This window comes from Marmota monax, unplaced genomic scaffold, assembly GCF_021218885.2.
Source record: "Marmota monax isolate L192 unplaced genomic scaffold, Marmota_monax_Labrador192_F-V1.1 WCK01_AAM20220418_F8-fsc00101, whole genome shotgun sequence".
Classification (NCBI taxonomy): Eukaryota; Metazoa; Chordata; class Mammalia; order Rodentia; family Sciuridae; genus Marmota; species Marmota monax.
In genome coordinates this window covers 2913877-2933125 of record NW_026692786.1, presented here as the reverse complement: position 1 = coordinate 2933125, position 19249 = coordinate 2913877, and the positions used below count along the sequence as shown (strand labels likewise).

General features: G+C 44.8%; 1 protein-coding gene across 2 annotated transcripts in view; it reads right to left on the bottom strand.

Annotated features, from left to right (window-relative positions):
- Rhpn2 (rhophilin Rho GTPase binding protein 2) overlaps nucleotides 1-19249 on the bottom strand; it is a 64203-nt gene that overhangs the window by 1946 nt on the left and 43008 nt on the right. Inside the window, exons 7-14 of one of the 2 annotated variants that reach the window (XM_046447954.2) lie at nucleotides 18854-19020; nucleotides 14963-15150; nucleotides 14400-14556; nucleotides 13014-13133; nucleotides 10940-11134; nucleotides 7349-7425; nucleotides 6389-6535; nucleotides 5921-6076 (exon numbers count right to left, since the gene is read on the bottom strand). In XM_046447954.2, coding sequence (XP_046303910.1) covers nucleotides 5921-6076; nucleotides 6389-6535; nucleotides 7349-7425; nucleotides 10940-11134; nucleotides 13014-13133; nucleotides 14400-14556; nucleotides 14963-15150; nucleotides 18854-19020 — 1207 coding nt within the window. The remainder of the gene's footprint in view (nucleotides 1-5920; nucleotides 6077-6388; nucleotides 6536-7348; nucleotides 7426-10939; nucleotides 11135-13013; nucleotides 13134-14399; nucleotides 14557-14962; nucleotides 15151-18853; nucleotides 19021-19249) is intronic. The other variant, XM_058580437.1, reaches the window with a different exon arrangement.

Sequence of the window (19249 nt, the reverse complement as noted above, 5' to 3'; positions counted from 1 at the left end):
TTTAAAAAAAAAAAAACTGTAACCAGATGTGGTGCACACCTGTAATCTCTGCAACTTGGGAGGCTCAAGCAGGAGGACCACAAGTTCAAGGCCAGCCTCAGCAACTTAAGGAGACTGTCTCAAAAAATAAAAATAAAAAACTGCTGTGGATGTAGCTCAGTGGTAAAAATGCCCCTGGGTTCAATCCCAGTACAAAAGAAAAGAAAAAGTGCTAAAAAATAACAGAATTTACCATTTTAACCATATTTAAATGTACGCAAAATTCAGTGGTATTAAATATATTCACACTATTGTACAATCATTGCCATATCCCTAGAATTTTTTTCATCTTCCCCAATTGAAACTGTACCAATTAAACATTAACTTGGAACAAATTAAGTGGGGTTCAAGTAGGAAATCTAAGGAAACTTGTTTTCTAAACCACCTGCTTCTAAAGTTGGCCTAACATTTGAGATGGCTTCATTCACTAAATGTTTACTGAACATATACTATGTTCTAGGCACAAAAATCAGGCCATTTACAGAAACATACATACATACATACAACATATCTATAGTGGCTGGGTACATTGTTCATAATATACATCTAAGGAGGAATCTGAGTTAGGCACAAAACCAAGTAGTGGTATTTACTGTTATTCCCCTTAAGAATTTGGTTTCTTGGGATGAAGATTCTTCTCTCTTTTCTATAAAACTAAGCATTAATCCTACCATGCTTTATAGGGCACACTCTATCATTAAAAACAATAATGAAATAGCCAGGTGTGGTAGCACACACCTGTAATCCCAGCTACTTATGAGGCTGAGGCAGGAGGATCACAAGTTCAAGGCCAACCTCAGCAACTTAGCAAGATCCTGTCTCAAAATAAAAAATTAAAGGGGCTACGGTTGTAGTTCAGCAGGAGAGTGCCTCTGGGTCCAATTTCCAGTACCAAAAAAACCCAGAACAAAACAATAATGAAACCAACATTCTAGAGGCACGTTTGAAAGCTGAAAACAGTTTCCACCCTTAACCTGCTCAGTCTGCCATGCATCAGGATAGCCACTCTTACAAACACCCTCAGTTCTCTTCCATCCTCTCTGGCCAACTCCAGTTAAACTCTTCTTCCCCAAGGCCAGCATGCAAACAGCTGCGCTGCTGGACACATTTACCAAGGAGCTTGGCTTCCTGACACCAAACCTCTGAATAGCTGCCTGCTCACCTGGCACCCCTGTCTTTCCCAAGTCATGTCAATCCTTTTTTCCTAGATACCTGCCATGCCCTCTCTTCTCTCCTCAATTCACTCACATTTTCTCCTGATAGCCTTGCTTATAATTAATTGCATCGGTCCCCAAAGAACAAGCCCTCCTCTGTGCCTGGATTCCACTCCCTCTCTCCTGCAAGATCCATCCTTCCTGCCTTCCTGCCTCGCAGACCTTTCCCCTCTGTGCACAGCTTGCTCTGCTATCTCTGCATGCATGTGTGCACACGCACACCCCACATTCTTTGAAAAGCCTTCCTTGACCCTATTCCCCTCCGAGGACCACCCTAGTATCTCTCTACTCCATTTCACAGGTCATTCCTTCCTCTCACTATTTTCCCCCCTGTTCTCATCCAGCCAGCATGCTCCCCAACACCCACTCCTCAAGTCTTTCTGGGGCACCTCCCTGGAACACGTAGGGTTTTTCAGAACACATCTGAAACCACTGTACTGATCTAACTCCTATATTTTTTAGATGAGAAAAAATGAGGCCCAGGGAGTACATTAACCCACTGAAGGTCACACAGGTTGTTGATGACAGTCAGGGTCTGATTCCAAGTCTTGATTTCATTTCAGCCTTGGATTCTTTCCATTTTTTTTTTTTTTTTAAAGAAATGAGCTCTTGAGCTACACAAAGACTTTGGTTAATCTTTTCTCTTTTTAAAAAAATTATTTTTAGTTGTAGATGGACACAACACCTTTATTTATTTGTTTGTTTGTTTATTTATATGTGGTGCAGAGTATTGAACCCAGTGCCTCACACGTGCTAAGCAAGTGCTCTACCACTGAGCCACAACCCCGGCCTGGATTCTTTCCACCATTATCAGTAGTTTTCACTATGCATACCATGGAAGAGCACTAGGGATTCCAACGTAATCAAGAGAGCGTGGGTAACAGGCAATCAATTCTGCCAGAGCACTGTGCTTTATTTATTCTCACCTTTTGGTTTTGCTTGAAAGAAAGGCAGTTCAAACAGTGTTCAAAGCCATGTGTGTAATCCAGGCACATGCTTGTAATCCCAGCTACTCTGGATACTGAAGTAAAAGGATTGCAAATTTGGGGCCAGTCTGGGAAATTAGTGAGACTCTATCTCAAAACAAAAAGGGCTGGGGATGTAGCTCAGTGGCACAGCACCTCTGGGTTCAATACCCAGTACTGGAAGGTAGGGATAGGAGAGAATGTAGCTTGGCGGTAGAGCACCTATAAGTTCAATCCCCAGTACGGCCTCCTCTCCCCCCCAAAAAAACAAAAACAGTGCTCAACTGTTATTATCTAAAGTTATTATTGGGTAAAAAAAATAACCACAACAATTATGGTTATTATTACAATACCTTTTATGAAAAGAAATGTGTCCCACACTAGAAGCTAGTTTAAGGGCTTTACCAGCTCAGTGTATTCTGATAAAAATCCAAGGATGGGGTCCTATCATCCCCACTTTTTTGAGGCTCAGTGGTGTCCTTTGATTTGCCCAAGGTCACCATCTGGTGGTAAAGACAGGATTCAAATCCAGACAGTCTGTGTTCTGAGTTCTTGTTTTAACCACCATGTCAGATTCTTCATTGGCCAGGTTCAAAGGTACAACAGTACTGAAAGACAAGGCTTTCAGTGTCTTTCCAGCAGCAAAGCCTGTCTGTGGAGTCAGACTTCTCTGGCTGTGCCCTGGCCTGCAACCTTCAGACTAATTTTACTTCCTTTTAGACAAATGGACTTCTGTTGCAGTTGAGGACCTCAATCCAGAGACTCCAAGGATTTCATCCTGCAAACAACATGTTTTGAGCCCTTCTCCCAAGATGCTCTGTGAGTCAATCAATTTTGTGATTGAGATATAATTCACATGTTATACTGATGTTATTCACCAGTTCAATTTTTTTTTTTTTTTTTTTTTTTTTTTTGTGGTGCTGGGGATAAAACCCAGCATCTCATGCATTCTAGACAAGTGCTCTACCACTGTTACACCCCAGCCCTAAATTCACCATTTTAATAGAGTTCTGTAATTTTTAGTAAATTCAGAGAATTGTGTGAGAATCGCAGCTACCTAACATCAGAACACATCCTCTGCCCTAAGACAACCCCTCCGTGCTTCAGCAGCGGCTCTCATTCCCACCTCTGGTAACCACTCACTGACTGTCTATTTCCCATTAATGGAGTCATACCATCCATTTACTCCCCAGCTGTCTCTAACCTGATTTTTGTTTTCATCAGTCCAGAACAACTGTTCCTTTGTCCCACTGCCAAATGCAGAAGACAGGGCTCAGCCTCCCTAATTCTCCATCTCTTAACTGTATTCAACACAACCGGTCACTCCGGCTGCAGGATCTTCTCTTGGTTCCAGAGGCTCCTTTTAGCCTGACTCTCTGAACTCTCCCTCTGAATTTTCTCTTTCTCCATTTCTTCTTCTAACTGATCTGAGACACTTGGAGTGTCTCAGGGTCAGTCCACAGCCCTCCTGGGTGATTTCATCTAGTCTCACAGCTTTAATTATCATCTCCATGCTGATAACTCTCAAATGTTAACGTTGAGCCCTGACTTCTCCCTGTAAGACGTGAACACCCAACTACCTACTTTTACATCTGGATGAAGCATCTGAAACACCCAAAGCACAACCCTTGCCTTCCTTCTCTTCTCTTCCTCCTCCCTTGCCCCCAGATCCCCAACTTTATGAGAGATAATCACTGCTCATGCACTCGTTTAAGCCAAAAACTGAGGCGTCTCCCCTGAATCCAACACCTTCTTTACAGGACACCCTGTCAGCTCTAACCCAACACTGCACCTCAGGTGCATCCACCTCGCTCTACCCGCAACTGCCACCACCAAGTCTAAGCCACTAACGTCACTGGCCTGGACAATTGCCAGGGCCAGCCTCCAGGCAGTGGACAGCCTTCTAAGTAAACATCACACCATGGCTGCTGCCCTTCATGAAAGCTTCAGTGGCTCCCAGACTCCCACCTCACTTCCTCCCCACTCTCCCCCAGTGCTCTGGCTGAACGACCTTTTTGTTCCTGGCAGCAGCTCGTTCAGCTGCAGGGTCTCTTCACCTGTGGGTGCCTCTGCCCATAACACTCAATGGCTCCTTCCTTCTTGCCACTCACAGCCCTGTCTAGGAGCGTCTCCCTCCCCTCAGACATTCAGCCATGCAACGTGTTTTCTTTACAGCATTTCTCAAAATGCAACCAGTTATTTGCTTGTTTAGTGCCAGCTTCTAGGGGGTAGCGACCTTCTCTGTCTAGTACAAACACCTAAGCACCAGTGCTATGGTTGGAGGTGGTTTGTCCTCGAGGATTCATGTGCTGGGAGCTTGGCCACTAGTGTGGCAATACTGAGGTAGGACCTACTGGGAGGACCAAAGGTCAACTGGGGGCAGGCCCTTGGAAGAGACTGTAAGAACCTGGTGGCTCTGTTTCCTGCTTTTTGATGTGATGTCTCCATTAAAGCACATGCTTCTGCCATAAAGTCCTCAGCTGCCACCAAATCAGTGAAGTCACCTAACGTTGGACTTCCATCATCCAAAACTGTGAGTTAAATAATTCTCTTTTCTTCATAAGCATCCTATCTCAGTTATTTCATGATAGTAATGAAAAACTGACTAACACGGGGATATACAGCCTGCTCAGTCAATATCTTTTAAATGAATAAATGTAATAGAAGGGACAGTGTAAGTTACATTGTTAAGTGTGGTAAAGTGCAGAAGACAACCTATGATATAGTTTCTTCCACTGAGGAAAAAAATTAAAGGATATAACTATGTACATGAATTTTCAGAAGCATTAAACACTCCCCAAGATCTCATAGGAAATGAATAACACTGTCTCTGAGTTGTGGAACTGAACTTCCACACATCATCTTTTTTTTTTTTTTCCTATGGTGCTGGGGATTGAATCCAGGGCCTTGTGCATGCAAGACAAGCACTCAACCAACTGAGCTATATCCCCAGCCCTCCACACAACATCTTAACCCCTTCTGTACCTTTTTTTTGGGTGGTAGTGGCGAGTACCAGGGATTGAACTCAGGAGCACTCAACCACTGAGTCACATCCCCAGCTCTACTTTGTATTTTATTTAGAGACAGGGTCTCACTGAGTTGCTCGGCATCTCACTTTTGCTGAGGCTGGCTTTGAATGTTCGATCCTCCTGCCTCAGCCTCCTGAGCTGCTAGGATTACAGGTGTGTGCCATTGGGTCTGGCTTAACGCCTTCTGTACCATTGAAAAAAATTTTTTATTTTTTTTGAGATGCCAGGGTCTTGCATATGCTAGGCAGGTAAGCACTGTGTCACTGAACTACATTCCTACCCATTTTTTTAAATTTTTATTTTGAGACAAGGTCTTCCTAAGTAGTCCAAGCTATCCTCAGACTTGTAATCCTCCCGCCTCAGACTCCAAAGTAGCTGGAATTTAGGCACATGATATCAGGTCCAGCTCCATCTGAACTTTTTTTTTTTTTAACATGAGTATGTATTACTTCTGTAATTAAATAGAATACAATCAGAAAACTATTTGATCTACAGGATTAAAGAAAAAATTTTCAAGTTATCTTTGGCCCACGCTGGGCACATACTCAGGTTGACAAGCTTAGGAGTTCAGTTGCTTGTGTCACGTCATGCAGGTGGGAGACAGAAAAGACCTCAGAGGCCAAACTCACGCCCATTTCACATCAATCTGCTATTTACTGCTAGGGGTGCTCACCATGGAGGATGCAGAGTCCAGAAGGCTCACCACCTTCATCTCAATCTCCTCCTCACCAAAGCTTTTCAGCAGTTTTATAACCTCGCTCACCGTCAGCCACTTGCAATCAATGCCTTGAATGGAAACAATATAATCTCCTTCCTTGGCTCCTGCCAGCTACAAAAGTATTGTTTAAAAAAGGTCAGTGTTGTTCTGTTCATTTAAATACCTGATTCAGTCCCCAGATTCATGAACAAAGTAGACATTAGCATAACTTTGCTTTGAGAGAGCAGAACTTCATTCATAGTTCTCTTTGGGCATGTAGCACCCAAGAGGCCTTTCATATCAAGTCAGACCTTTGACATCCATGAACCCCGAATTCTATCACCTAGATGTATGCATCTGAGCTGCTTGCTTTCTATCTTCCCAGCCTGATTCTGTGTAAAGCTGCTGGTGGGCTCTCTCCCATCCAGACAGCAGCAGGCTTACCGCAGCAGAGCAGGAAGGATCCAGGAAGTAGACCTGAACTGGAGCATTTCCTCGAAAGGTGAACCCCACTTCCCCTTTTTCCGCTGTAAAGTGAATGCTTCGGGGAGGTGTCCACCTCTTGTTAGCAGAAAACACAGACAGGGGGCCCTTTAAAAGAGATCATCATTAAATGTAGGGTTTGAAGGTGGAATTGGACTTTTTGAGATAGCACCCCATGTTGCCCAGGCTGGCCTTGAACTCATAAGCTCAGGAGATCCTCCTGCCTCAGCCTCCCAATTAGCTGGGACTACAGGTGTATTCTACCGTGCCCAGCTCTGAATCATACATTTGAAAGCTAAAAGGAATGTTGTCCTTGAAGATTTCCTTTGGCTTTGTTCAGGGGCTATATGTGCTATCACACTCATATACAAACATTAATTGCCATTTTTTTTTCTAACATAGCCAATATATTTTAAATAAAATTAGCTTTTAGGAATTACCTTAAATAAAACTTCTAATATAAAATTCTAAAATATCTAAAACTAGCTCTTAAGGAATGCTATTTTCTAAATGTTTGTGTCTTTCCAAAAATTTGTATGTTGAAATCTAATCAATATGATTATTAGGAGGTGGGGCCTTTTGAAGACGTGATTAGGTCATGAGTGGGGAGCCCTCATTAAAGGGACTGTTGCCCTTGTAAGTAGGTTTTAGGGAGCTCATTCTCCTCTCCTATCATCTCCTATCATCTGAAGACACAGCAAGAAGATGTCAACCAAGAACCAGAAAGCAGGCCTCATCAGACCCTGAATCAGCCAGTGCCTTGATCCTGGACTTGCCGGCTGCCAGAACTAAGGAGACTTAAGTTTCTCTTGATTATAAGCTACTGGGTTTATGGTATCTTGTTATAATGGCCTGGACAGACTAAGACAATACATACCAAAATTTAAAAGCTATTTCCTTTAAAATAAATGTCCAACATACCAGCTTCTGGAAGAAGTCTGTTGTTGTCACCTTGGAGAACTGGGGCAATATGATCTCAACCTCTTGCTCAGTTTTAGCTAGAAAAGAAGATTGAAAATGAAAGGATAAATGTTTCTATCATGGAAAGTGAATCCTTGAGGGCTGGGGTTGTGGCTCAGTGGTAGAGCACTTGCCTAGCATGTGTGAGCCACTGGGTTCAATTCTCAGCACCACATAAAAACAAATAGAAAAAAAAAAAAAAAAAGAAAGTGAATCCTCGAAAACTCAGGTCTCCAGTCTTCCCTCAGAAGGGAAGGGGAAGCACCACTTTCTCTCCCTCTCAGTCTCTCCCATTGGCTTAGATAAGTAGTACAAAACATGTAACGGGTCTCAACCCCTGGCCCCAGGTGACTGTGCCTCCCACCGGGGCACCTGCTTTGAGCTATAACCCATTCAGGGCTGGGACAGAGGAGTGATGACCAGACACATCCTTCCTCCCCCAGGAGCTTATTGATACTCTGGTGCAATTCCTTCAGCATTCATAAACCCTACAGAGAAGCAAACTGTGTCTCAGAACACAGTCCTGGGAACAGTGTGCTTCCTGATTTCATCATTAATTATGTGATGTGAGGATTCGGAAGTGGGCAGTGACCTTGCCCCAGTCACATCCATCATTATCTACAAATCTTCACCAGTGACCTTAGGCAGGCTCAGGCCCAGCCTTACTGGAAAGCTAGTTGGTTTCTAACAAAGGCTCCCAGAGAAGGCTAAATACACGTGAACAACAGTATGAAAAGAAAATCTAGGTCCCACCAGGGCGTATCATACCCTGCTATCCATATGATGCCCTGGGGCTTCTTGCAAATCCTTAACACAGTGCTGGGCTCAGGCAGGCTGCTCATCTGCTACAAGGGTGCTTGGGTTGGTGGTTTAGCTCAGTGGCAGAGCACTTGCCTAGCATGCCCGAGGCCCTGAGTTCCATTCTAGCACCACAGGAAGTAAAAACAAAGGTGGGGGGGGGCAGGCAGCATTGCCATCAATAGAGCTGCCTATCTCCCTCCCTCTGTGGAATTTAAGTCTCTACCTCCTAGGAGAATCCCTGAGTGCTATTCCATCAGGTGGGTGACCTGGGCAAGAACTTGGATCTCCCTAGGCCTTTACTTTCTCATCTTTAATACAACGCAGTAATTAGTACCTCCCTCACAGCAGTGGAAGACGGATGAAATAGAATGTATACAAACGGGGCCAACTGTCATGCCTGGTAGACCTCAAACATTCAACAGACAACAACTAACATTATTACAGAGGAGCCGAGGATTCTGGCTTGAGCAGGACCCTGTCTCTAATAGCTGGTCCCTGAATATCAGGAGGGATCCCCAGAGATGGAGAACAGAGGTGTGGGAAAGAGGAGGTGATATAATGATAAACATTTTTTGGCTTTGACCATGGTCCTTAGCTCACAACTCCCTTCCCAAGGCAGGCCACAGAAACTAGAATCTCTCTTCCCCAAGGCAAATCATAAAAACTCTTATCTTCTCCTAAGAAAGCTGTCTACAAGCTGCCATAGAGAAATTCTCTGACCTCTGATAGTAGGTCACAAGACCTGTTTCATTCAAGGAGTCCGGATCTTGCCCCTAAGAGAGGCATGTGGTGTAAAGAGGCCAAGCAGACTGCTGAACTGACAGGCCTTGCTGGGTCTCCCCACCCAGCCTCTGAGCATTAGATCACACCTTTTGTGTCCAGTCACATTTCCACAAGGTTGTCCATGTTTCAATCATGCCTCTGCAAAGAAATTCTCCATAAAACCCCAAAGGACAGGAATAAGAGAGTTCCTGGGTAGGAGAACCCATGGACGTTCCTGGAGGGTGGTACACTTGGAGAGGGCACAGAAGATCTGCATCCCTTCCCCCAGACCTCAGCCTACGCATCTCTTCATCTGCATCCTTTGTAATATCCTTCAAACTAAACAGTATAATTAAGGGTTTCCTTGAGTTCTGTTCTGTGAGCTGTTGTAACAAATTATTATTATTATTTTTTGAGATAGGTTCTTTCTATGTTGCTGAGGCTGTCCTCAAAATTGTGATCCTCTAGCCTCAGACTGCCTGAATAACTGAAGAGCAGGTGCTACTGTTCCTGGCTGTAGTTAAATTAATTGAAGAAGAGTTGTGGGAAATACAGGTAAAACAACGTGATGTTTATAAATGTGATGTTTATAATTGCCATCTGAGGTGGGGCAGGGATAATCCTGGCGTCCAAGTTTTCAACCTGAGAGATCTGATGCTATCTCTGGGTAGACAGTATCAGTACTGAACTGGATCAGAGGACACCCAGCCGGCACCTGCTGCAGAACTGATTGTTCGTTTGGAGTGTGAACAAACCTGCACATATCTAGTGTCAGGAGTAATCCGTGCTGTGAGCATGTAGTAGGAGAAACTGAGTTTGAGTTAGTTTTTTTTCTGTACTCAGGAGGGGATGGACAATGGGGTTCCCCAAAATGGGCCGCCGACCATCCCCCACCTAAAGGAAAGACCCTAGTCATTTCTCACAGCAAAGCCATCACTGGAGGGAGGCCTTCCCATTCCCTACCATCTTGGGCAGAAGTGACCGCCAACTGCCCGAGGAGGACAGCAACATTTGTCTGGTTCAGCTATGTGTATATTCCTAAGCCATCGCTGTGCACATCACCTGGGAGATTTTTAGAAATTCTGGTGGTGATAAAAGATGAAAAATAAAGGGGATATCAGGAAGCCCAGGAGAGGAAATTATGATGCATTTAGCTCTCAAACTAGGGAGCTGAAAGTAAAAGAGAGTAAAATGCAGTTTCCTAGAAGGCAGCTGGAAATGTGGGTGAGTAGGAAACTGTGAAGGGTGTAAAGTTCCAAGGGTCTCCTGACTAGAGTGACAGCTGAAAACACAAAGGAGGTCCTGAGACCTAATGGAAAGGGGTCTAGAGCTGACACAACAGTGCCTGTCTGTAATCCCACCTACTCAGGAGGCTGAGGCAGGAGGGTTACAAGTTCAAAGCCAACCTCAGCAACTTAGTGAGACGCTGTCTCAAAATAAAAAATAAAAAGGACTGGGGAGATAGCTCAGTGGTAAAGTGCTTGCCTAGTGTGTGTAAGACCCGGGATTCAATTTCCACTATTGCAAAAAAAAAATAAGGCGGGGGGTGGGGGGGACATAGGTGTGTGTCTAGAGAAGGAAAACAAGGAAGAGCAGATACCTAGAGGCTTGGAGGTGTCTATGGTGAGACTAGGCAAGAATAACCATCAGCCAAGGGGATGAAGAAGGAGAGCTTAAGGAGGCAAAAACAGGACCAAGATGGCAGGCAATCCAGTGCAAATGGATGAGGGTTGAGGGTCAGGAGAGGAGACAGGGGCTAAAGAGATGCCTGAGGGTGGAGATCATGAAGAAGCCCCTGGAGGGGGAACTAGGAAGTGAAAAGGCCATGCAGGAGCAACACTCAGTCCCTCCAGGGCCCACCACACAGTGAGAGCTTGTGTAATCTCTGAAGGGTGAGCACATACATGCTGCATTTAGCCAGGCACCCTGGTTTCCCGTGCAGGGCACAGTCTACACAGCAGACACAGGCACATAGTTCTAGACACTCACAAACAATATCAGGAGCATCGATCAAGTTCAGAAGATCATCGTCCTCTTGGTACTGACTGTACTTGAGTCGAGAGCGCTGATGTGCGGCAGACAGCACCTCCTGAAGTACCTGGATGTCACGGAGCTTCTTGCACAGACTGGCCTCCCTCACAGACTCCTTGTGGTGAGTGACAGCTCTGCGCAGATGGCATTTTCCTGTAGGCAGAAAGCCACCACCAACATGAATATATCACAGAGACACAAAGGACCCAAGGATCAGCCCAAAAGGCAAACATTCTCCTTTCTAAAGGATCTCGTTGACAGCTGAGCCCCACCCCCACTGAGATATAAGTGTAAATGCTCATTTATGTCTATTAAGGGTTCACTCGACAAACACTGACTGGGTATTCTAGGTGTACAGATAAAACAATGAACAAAAATTTGCCCTTGCATTCATGAAGTTACATGCTATTAGTTGAAGACAGATAATTAAGGAACAAAGATACATGTGGTGGATCTGTGGTCATGAGGTTATGAAGAAAAGTGAAGCAAGGTAGGCAGTCGTGCTAGAAGATTGGGAATGGGACCTATTCTGTGATGGGTGATCAAGGAAGGCTTTTTGGATAAACTTGTTTTGTTTTTAAAATTATTTTTGTTTGTAAGGTAACTTCTGAGCAGAGCCCTGAAGGAAATGATATAAAAAGCATTCCTGAAAGAAGGAACAGTAGGTACAAAGACTCTGGGGCAGGAGCTCACTTACCTTTCAAGGACAACAGGAGGGCTGGGGATATAGCTCATTTGGTAGAGTGCTTGCCTTGCATGCACAAGGCCCTGGGTTTGATACCCAGCACCCCCCCCCCAAAAAAAAGGGTGGGGGGGACAACAGGAATTGAGGATATAGCTGAAGGGAATGGGGAATAGGAGAGAAGGGTAGAGAATGAGAGAGAAGAGCAGGGGCCAGGTCGTGCCTGACCTTATGAATCAGGATAAAGACTCTTACTCTTCCTACCGTGGGCAAGATGGGAACCCATCAGGGTGTAAGCAGAGGACTGAAGTAACCAGCCTCTGTGAACAGAGGGAAGCAAGGAGACTAGCTATGAGCAAGGCAAGTGGTATAACCATTCTGAGCCTCTGTTTCCTCAATAGTAAAGTGGGAAGCCCACCAGACCTATCTCATAGAGTTGGGTGGAGTTTAATCAAGCCAATGTTTGTTAGGTAAGCACTATCGGCATGTGGCTTTGACCAAGGTGGGAGGATAAGAACTAGTTAGATTGGGTGTGATGGTGCATGCCTATAATCCCTGTGACTCACTATAGTAGCAGAGGCAGGAGGATCTCGAGTTCAAAGCCAGCCTCAGCAACTTAGTGAGGCCTTAAGCAATTCAGCAAGACCCTGTCTCTTAATAAAAAGTAAAAAGGACTGGGGATGTGGCTCAGTGATTAAGCACCCTTGGGTTCAATCCCTAGCACCAAAAAAAAAAAAAGGTATTAGTCAGATTTGGAATGTTTGTTAGGTAGAGTTAATGAGGTTTGCTATTCAAATGTAAGGTGACAAAGAAAGGCAGGAATGCAGAGTAAACCCAAAGTTTCTGGCCTAAGCACCAAATGGGATGGAGTTGACATCACAACTCCAGAGAGGGGAAGTTACATGTGTTTGGGTGGGTGGAAGGTTTGGGTGCTGAAGGACATCAGGGAAAGAGATATTCACACTGAGACACAAAACAGACACAAAACCAGGACAATCCATTACCAGTCTTACTTTCCCTTGGTGAAGCATAAAAAAATTGACAATGTGTCCTTCAACCTTAGGATGGCAAAGGGCCATGTCATGGGCCACAGTGGTGTTGGGAGACAGTCAAAGCTCTGGTTCCATGGGGGGTAAACTGGGCATTTATGGAATGCATAAGAACATAGTTCTGAAAGTCCTTTGAGACTAGAGGGTTGCACCTCATAATTTCTGAATCCAGAGTAGCTCCAGTGAGTCTGGACACCCTGCTCTTTCAAGCCCCCACCTAGAGATTCTTCTAGGATTGTTCATGAGCAGGGCTGCTTATCAGCAAGCTGGACACAGTTCTAGGAACAGGGCCCATACGCACCCAGCTGTCGGCGCTGATGATCATTTTTCAGTGTGGCCAAGGGTGTCAAGCCCTCTGGCATGTGGTTATAGAGCTGGGACAGGCACTTCTCCTGGTGGTCCTCATCTGCGCCTGGCTTCACTGCAATTTAAGCTCCAGGTTAAATCCCCATCTGCCTCTGAAGATGGGGCCGCACCCCATGTAGAGATTTTCCCTTTCAACCACATCCCCAGGATCCTTTCATCTCCCATTTTACCAGGCGTTAGTGGCTATGGGTGTCCTTTCTGCCTGTAGACACAGTCAAAGCAATCTAGCCCCTTGGCCTTTGCTCACCTGGTGCCAGCCACACTCCAGGAGTTCATGATGGGGCCCTGAGCCCTCACTATCTCCTCCAAGTCACCTGCTGCATGGAACCTCCTGGCACAGTCCCGCCCCTGTTGCTGCCCACCCTAAACACCTCTGGTGTCCTCCATGCCTATGGTGAGGCCACACCCCTCTCCAACCTCACCTGCCACTCAACACCACTTCCACATTCGTAGCCTCTGCTTCTATGCTCAGGCACTGCTTGCTCTTTCCCTCTATGTGTAGCTGGAATAGCCACAAACATCACTAACTCTGAGGAGCCATTTAGGACTGCTGCTGCCTCATTCATATCCTCACAGCCACTGCTGGAGCACTGTATTTCCATCTGTTTACCTAACTTCTCCCACCTAATAGACTACGTACTAGAAATAGCAGCTCACACGTTCATGGTTTAGCTTTGAATACGGGCACTTATTTTTTCACAGCAGCCCCGTAGTTTCCCTTCCTATCTCCATTTTACAGATGAGAAAACTGAGGCACTGAGCAGTTAAGTAACTAGTCCAAGGTCATACAGCTAGTGTCAGAACTGAGATATGAACCCAAGTAGTCTGGCTCCAGAGGCTGTCCATTTAATTATTCCAGGGGCTGTCCTGAATAGTACTAATTGGATCAAAACTGCCCCCTGAAGGGCTAGGGGTGTAACTCTGAGATAGAGCACTTTCTTGACATGCACAAGGCCCTAGGTTCAATCCCCAGCATCATTTAAAAAAAAAGAAAAATATTACCTTAAAATGTTATATAAACCCAGTAATAAAACTGAGTGGTTGGCACCCCTTAGATTGTAAATTCCAGGTGAAAAATTACTTGCCTGATTCTAGAGAGAATTAAACCACTCCTTTTGCTCCTACAGCAGAAGTCTGTAACCCCCTAATGCTGCCCTGGCCTGTGACAGGTATCTAGATCGATATGTACTGCCCATCCTCTGCCTTCAGCCTGTGAGCATCTCCAGACAGGAAGGCAGCTGCACTTGGCTCAGAATCCCCCAGAGACAGCAAGATCAAACCTCCAACCAAAGCCCCAAGCCCTGAAGCCTCCAAGTCTTACACTGGTGGTCGATAAGGAGGGTGGCGACAAAGTAGTGGGCCAGGGCCCTGTAGTGGTGGGCCTTCACACAGGCCAAGCTGGCCCAGGAGTAGGGAATGTTCTCTTTCACTGGCGCCTGGCTCATGGCTGAATGCAGGTGCTGGTAGACCTCTCCCACCTGAAACAGAAGGGAAATGGGAAGGGGGAGCCCAGCACAAGGATCGTCATGAAACTAAGTACAGAAAAAAGATCCCTTTCATCTATACAGGAGCCTCTGCCAGAGGCTGCTCCATAATTTGGGCTCAGTGCCAAGCAACTCCTGCTGCTGTCAGCCTGAGAGTTAACAGAGGGATCAGCAACTGTCATTATGCTGGTTTTTAGGCCAAGCTGCAGATGGAATCAATGATCCATATCTGAAACACTGATACTTGCCAAGAAAACACAAGGCAGCAGCCTCAGCTGGGACAGGCACGCTGCCCTGGTGGTGGGCAAGCTGCTGCCGTGGGAACCCCCGCCACTTCCAGTGCACCTGCACCAATGGATTCTGCCCACCCCCCAGAGTCACAGGAACTGAGAAGCCTTACCTTGGCAGCCTCCTGAGCCACCTTAACCAGCATGAAGAATTCGTTCTGGATCCCGGGAAGGCTGATTTTCTCAAACACACTTTCTTGGGCTTGTGCAAGCATCATTTTGACCAGCACACTGAGCATGGCGGGGCTCATGTCATAACTGGGAGTATGCGTGAATGTCTCTTTCAGGTAGCTTAAAACACCTAAAATCATAATTTTTTTTTTTTGCTTATTAGTTGGGGATCATATTATTTTACCATGCTGCTATAGAAAATGATAGAACAAAAATATAAAATTGAGATTGGAGGTAGAAAGCAGTTGCCTAGTATGTACAAGGCCTTAAGTTCTAGTCCCAGCGTGGGGAGAAAAATACACACACACACACGTATATGTCTGTGTGTGTATATATATATATGTATTATATGTGTGTAATACACAAACTAATGTTTTATAGCATATTTTTAAAAACTCTGATTCCTATATACCTAGCAACATCACACCTACATTTATAACCAAAAAAACACTGAAAGCAGAGACTCAACTGACATATCCATGTTCAAAGAAGCATTATTTACAATAGTCAAAAGATAGAAAAGAAATCCAAATGCCCATTGATGGATGAACAAGTATGGGAAATGTGGTAAATACATACAATGGAATATTTTTCAAGCCTTAAAAAGGAATCAGGACCTGGGCAAGGTGGTGCACACCTATAATCCCCAAAACTCAGGAGGCTGAGGAAAGATCAGAAGTTCAAGGATAGTCTGAGCAACTTAGCGAGACCCTTCAAAATGAAAAATAAAGAGGGCTGGAGACGTAGTTGAGTGGTAGAGCACTCTGGGATTCAATACCCAGTACCACAAAAAAAAAAAAAAAAAGCAAAACCAAATGGGAATGCAGGGCTAAGGGTGTAACTGTGACTCAGGGGCACAGCACTTGCCTAGCATACACAAGATCCTGGATTTGACCCTAGCACCCACTCCAAAGTCAAAAGAATGAAATTCTGGCACGAGCCACAACATAATGAAGACACTATGGTAAGTGAAATGAACCAATCATAAAAGGTCAAATATCATCTGATTTCATTTAATGAAGTACCTGGAATAGTCCCCATTTGTATAGACAAAAAGAATGAGGGTACCGGTTAATAAGAACTGGGGGAAGGAAGAGAGTGTTATTATTTAATGGGTACACAGCTTCAGTCTGAATGATGGAAACATCCTGGAGATGGACGGTGGTGATAGTTGTGCAACAATATGAACGTACTTAACACCACTGAACAGTACACTTAAAAATGGTTAAAATGGCTGGGCACAGTGGTGCATGTCTGTCATCCAGCCATTGGGAGACTGAGGCATAAGGATCACAACAAGTTTGAGGTCAGCCTCAGCAACTTAGTGAGGCCCTAGGCAACTCAGTGAGACCTTGTCTCAAAAATTAAAAAGGGTTGGGGACATAGCTCAATGGTAAAGCACCTCTGGATTCAACCCCCAGTGCCAAAAAGAAAAAGATTAAAATGTGAATTTTATCTTATGCATGTTTTACCACAATGAAAAATGGTTAAAAATTATAGCCAGGCATAGTGGCTCATGCGTAATAATCCCAGCTATTTGGGAGGCTGAGGCCAGAAGATCTCAATTTTGAGAGCACCCTGGACAACTTAGTGAAACCCCTATCTCAAAATAAAATTTAAAAAGAGCTGGGGATGTCAATGGGGCGGTGGCTGAGTGGTAGTGCACTTGCCTGGTATGTATGAGGCACTGGGTTTGATTCTCAGCACCACATATAAATAAATAAAACAAAGGTCTGTCTATATATATATATATATATATATATATATATATATATATATATGAGAGAGAGAGAGAGAGAGCGCGAGCAAGCGAGCTGGGGATGTAGCTCAGTACTACAGTGCATGCACAAGGCCTTGGATTAACTCCCAGCATTTTTTTTTTTTTAAAAAAAGGTCAAAACAGTAAATATGTATACTTTATCACAGTTTTTAAAAATTGATTTGCTTCCAAAACATGTACATGTATATCACCAAGGAAACCAGTTGGTTCCCTCCCTCCCCTTCTCACTGGGGACAACTGTGAGAAACTGCCCGTGACTGGACATGTGATGGAGGTGACAGCTGAAAGCAGGTGGAATGAATGAGGGAGCTCCAAGGGGACTTGCTCACCCATGACACCTGAGTCATTCAGAAACGCAGAGCCCTCCCTACTGCAGGACCTCAGGAAAGAACAACCCAGAGTGCTCCAATGGACACACCGTTCATGTTGCGGCCCTCAGCTGACTTCATACTTTAGGAAATGAACTGTCATGAGAACTGTCATGAGAACAATTTGGAACTGAAATATAATCTGCCACATGAATCCCATCCAACTGGTCCCTCTGGTTTTGCTGCCCTGCAGAGGGATGGCACCTGCTGCAGCCTGTTTGCCCCCCTTGGGGCTGCCCTCACGGTCACCACTGTTTAAGCTTCATTCTGTCTTTTTATCTCTAGAATCTTCGAGACAGGTCACAACGTATGCCTGCTTGGGATACCTCAGGGAGAAAGATGAGTCCAGAGAAGGACATACACTAAAACAATTCCACGCCCACGTCTCATCCCCAAACACCAATAATTTTAATGCAAGAAATTCCATAAGTCTAAGTGACAAAGCTGTGGTCCTACACAGGGTTACAGGGCTTCCTGAGTGAGTATCCGGAAAGGTTCTATGTTGGGGGAGAGGATGGAGTAGGGGTGATTACACCCCAAAGCAGAACAGGGGATCAGCACAGACAGCAAAAACCTGTTGGGCAGACTCAGAGGATCATGCTGCGGTCTACACCGTGCTACTATTTTTGCCCACCATCCCCATGTTGAGTCTGCCCCAGATACAGGCCCTGCTGGAGGGGAGCACACAGACCCCAGGAAGGCATAGAAGCCGCACCAGGCTCACCCACTGCATCCCCGTCCTCTAGGGGTTGGTGCTAAGTTGCTTTTCTCCATTCTGCATCTGGTTCATACCAGGACAAATTTCAGGCTAAGAGGTTAAAGAAGGGGAAAAATTATTTTTTAAAATCCCAGTAGAAGGCAACAGATCTACTAAGGATGCAGAGTACACAGCACTTGGCAGAGGGCTGAGAGCACCAACTTCAGGCTGGTGAACTTGACAGAATAAGAATGATACAAAGCACAGAGGGTAACATAACAGTCCTCCTTTATCCAAGGCTTTGCTTTCCTTGGTTTCCGTTACACTCAGTTAATTGTGGTATAAAAATATTAAGTGGGAAATTCCAGAAATGAAGAATTCATAAGATTCAAATAACTTTTATGACAATATTTTATACTCGTTCTATTTATTAATTATTAATGTTAACCCCTTACTACGTCTAATCTATAAATTAAACTTCATTATAATATTATCATATATCTTTACATATAGGAAAACCAGAGTTACATAGGGTTCTATACTATCTGAACCACCCGAACCTACTGGCATCTCCTATCAGTCTTGGAACATATCCTGAACAGACAAGGAGGGACTACTGTAGGCATTAGGTACACCTAATAAAAGAAAAAAATAAAAAAGCCCACATTTTCACTCATTGGGAAAAGTGATTCTGTTCTTCCACATAGTTAGTGTTAGAAGAAACAGCTACTCAGTGTCATCACTGGGGCCATTCATTTGGAAAAGATGAATCCTTAACCAAAGTCCTCACTGTGTACATCCCAAACTAAGATGATGGCCTGAACCTAATGGTCTCTTGATGTGAAGTTATACCAGTATTAAACACGGCCGGGTCCCCTTTCAGGCTTGTGAGACCATGCATAGCTCTGGGGAGAAACCCAGACCCTCTTCAGCTGGGCACCCTAGTGCCAACCTGGTGGGGTCACAGCTGTGCCTGGCAAAGACACACCTGCAGCTCTCTGGAAGGCGTCCACAGCATTCTCCAGTCCAGCTTGCGTCTGCCGATTGCTCCGGGTCCCAATCTGGGTGTAGAGGGCTCCGATGTTAAACAGAATGCTGGCCTTCTCCAGCAGCAAGTTCTGCTGGCTGACTGGGACCCCGGTGAGGGAGTCATACCTATTTAAAAGAAAACACATTCTGGAATACACAGTACTTGGCTAGTTGATGCCACTTTGGGGTGAATATGGGCAAAATTCATTTATTGAATAAAATTTTAAAATGCACGTGCAATGGGGCTTTTGTTCCCAAGCAAGATGACAGATTTGATCACACTGATTACAGAGCCATGGAACTACACAGCCACAAACAAAAATAAGGCTTTTCAATTGCGATGTCCTTCAAGTAG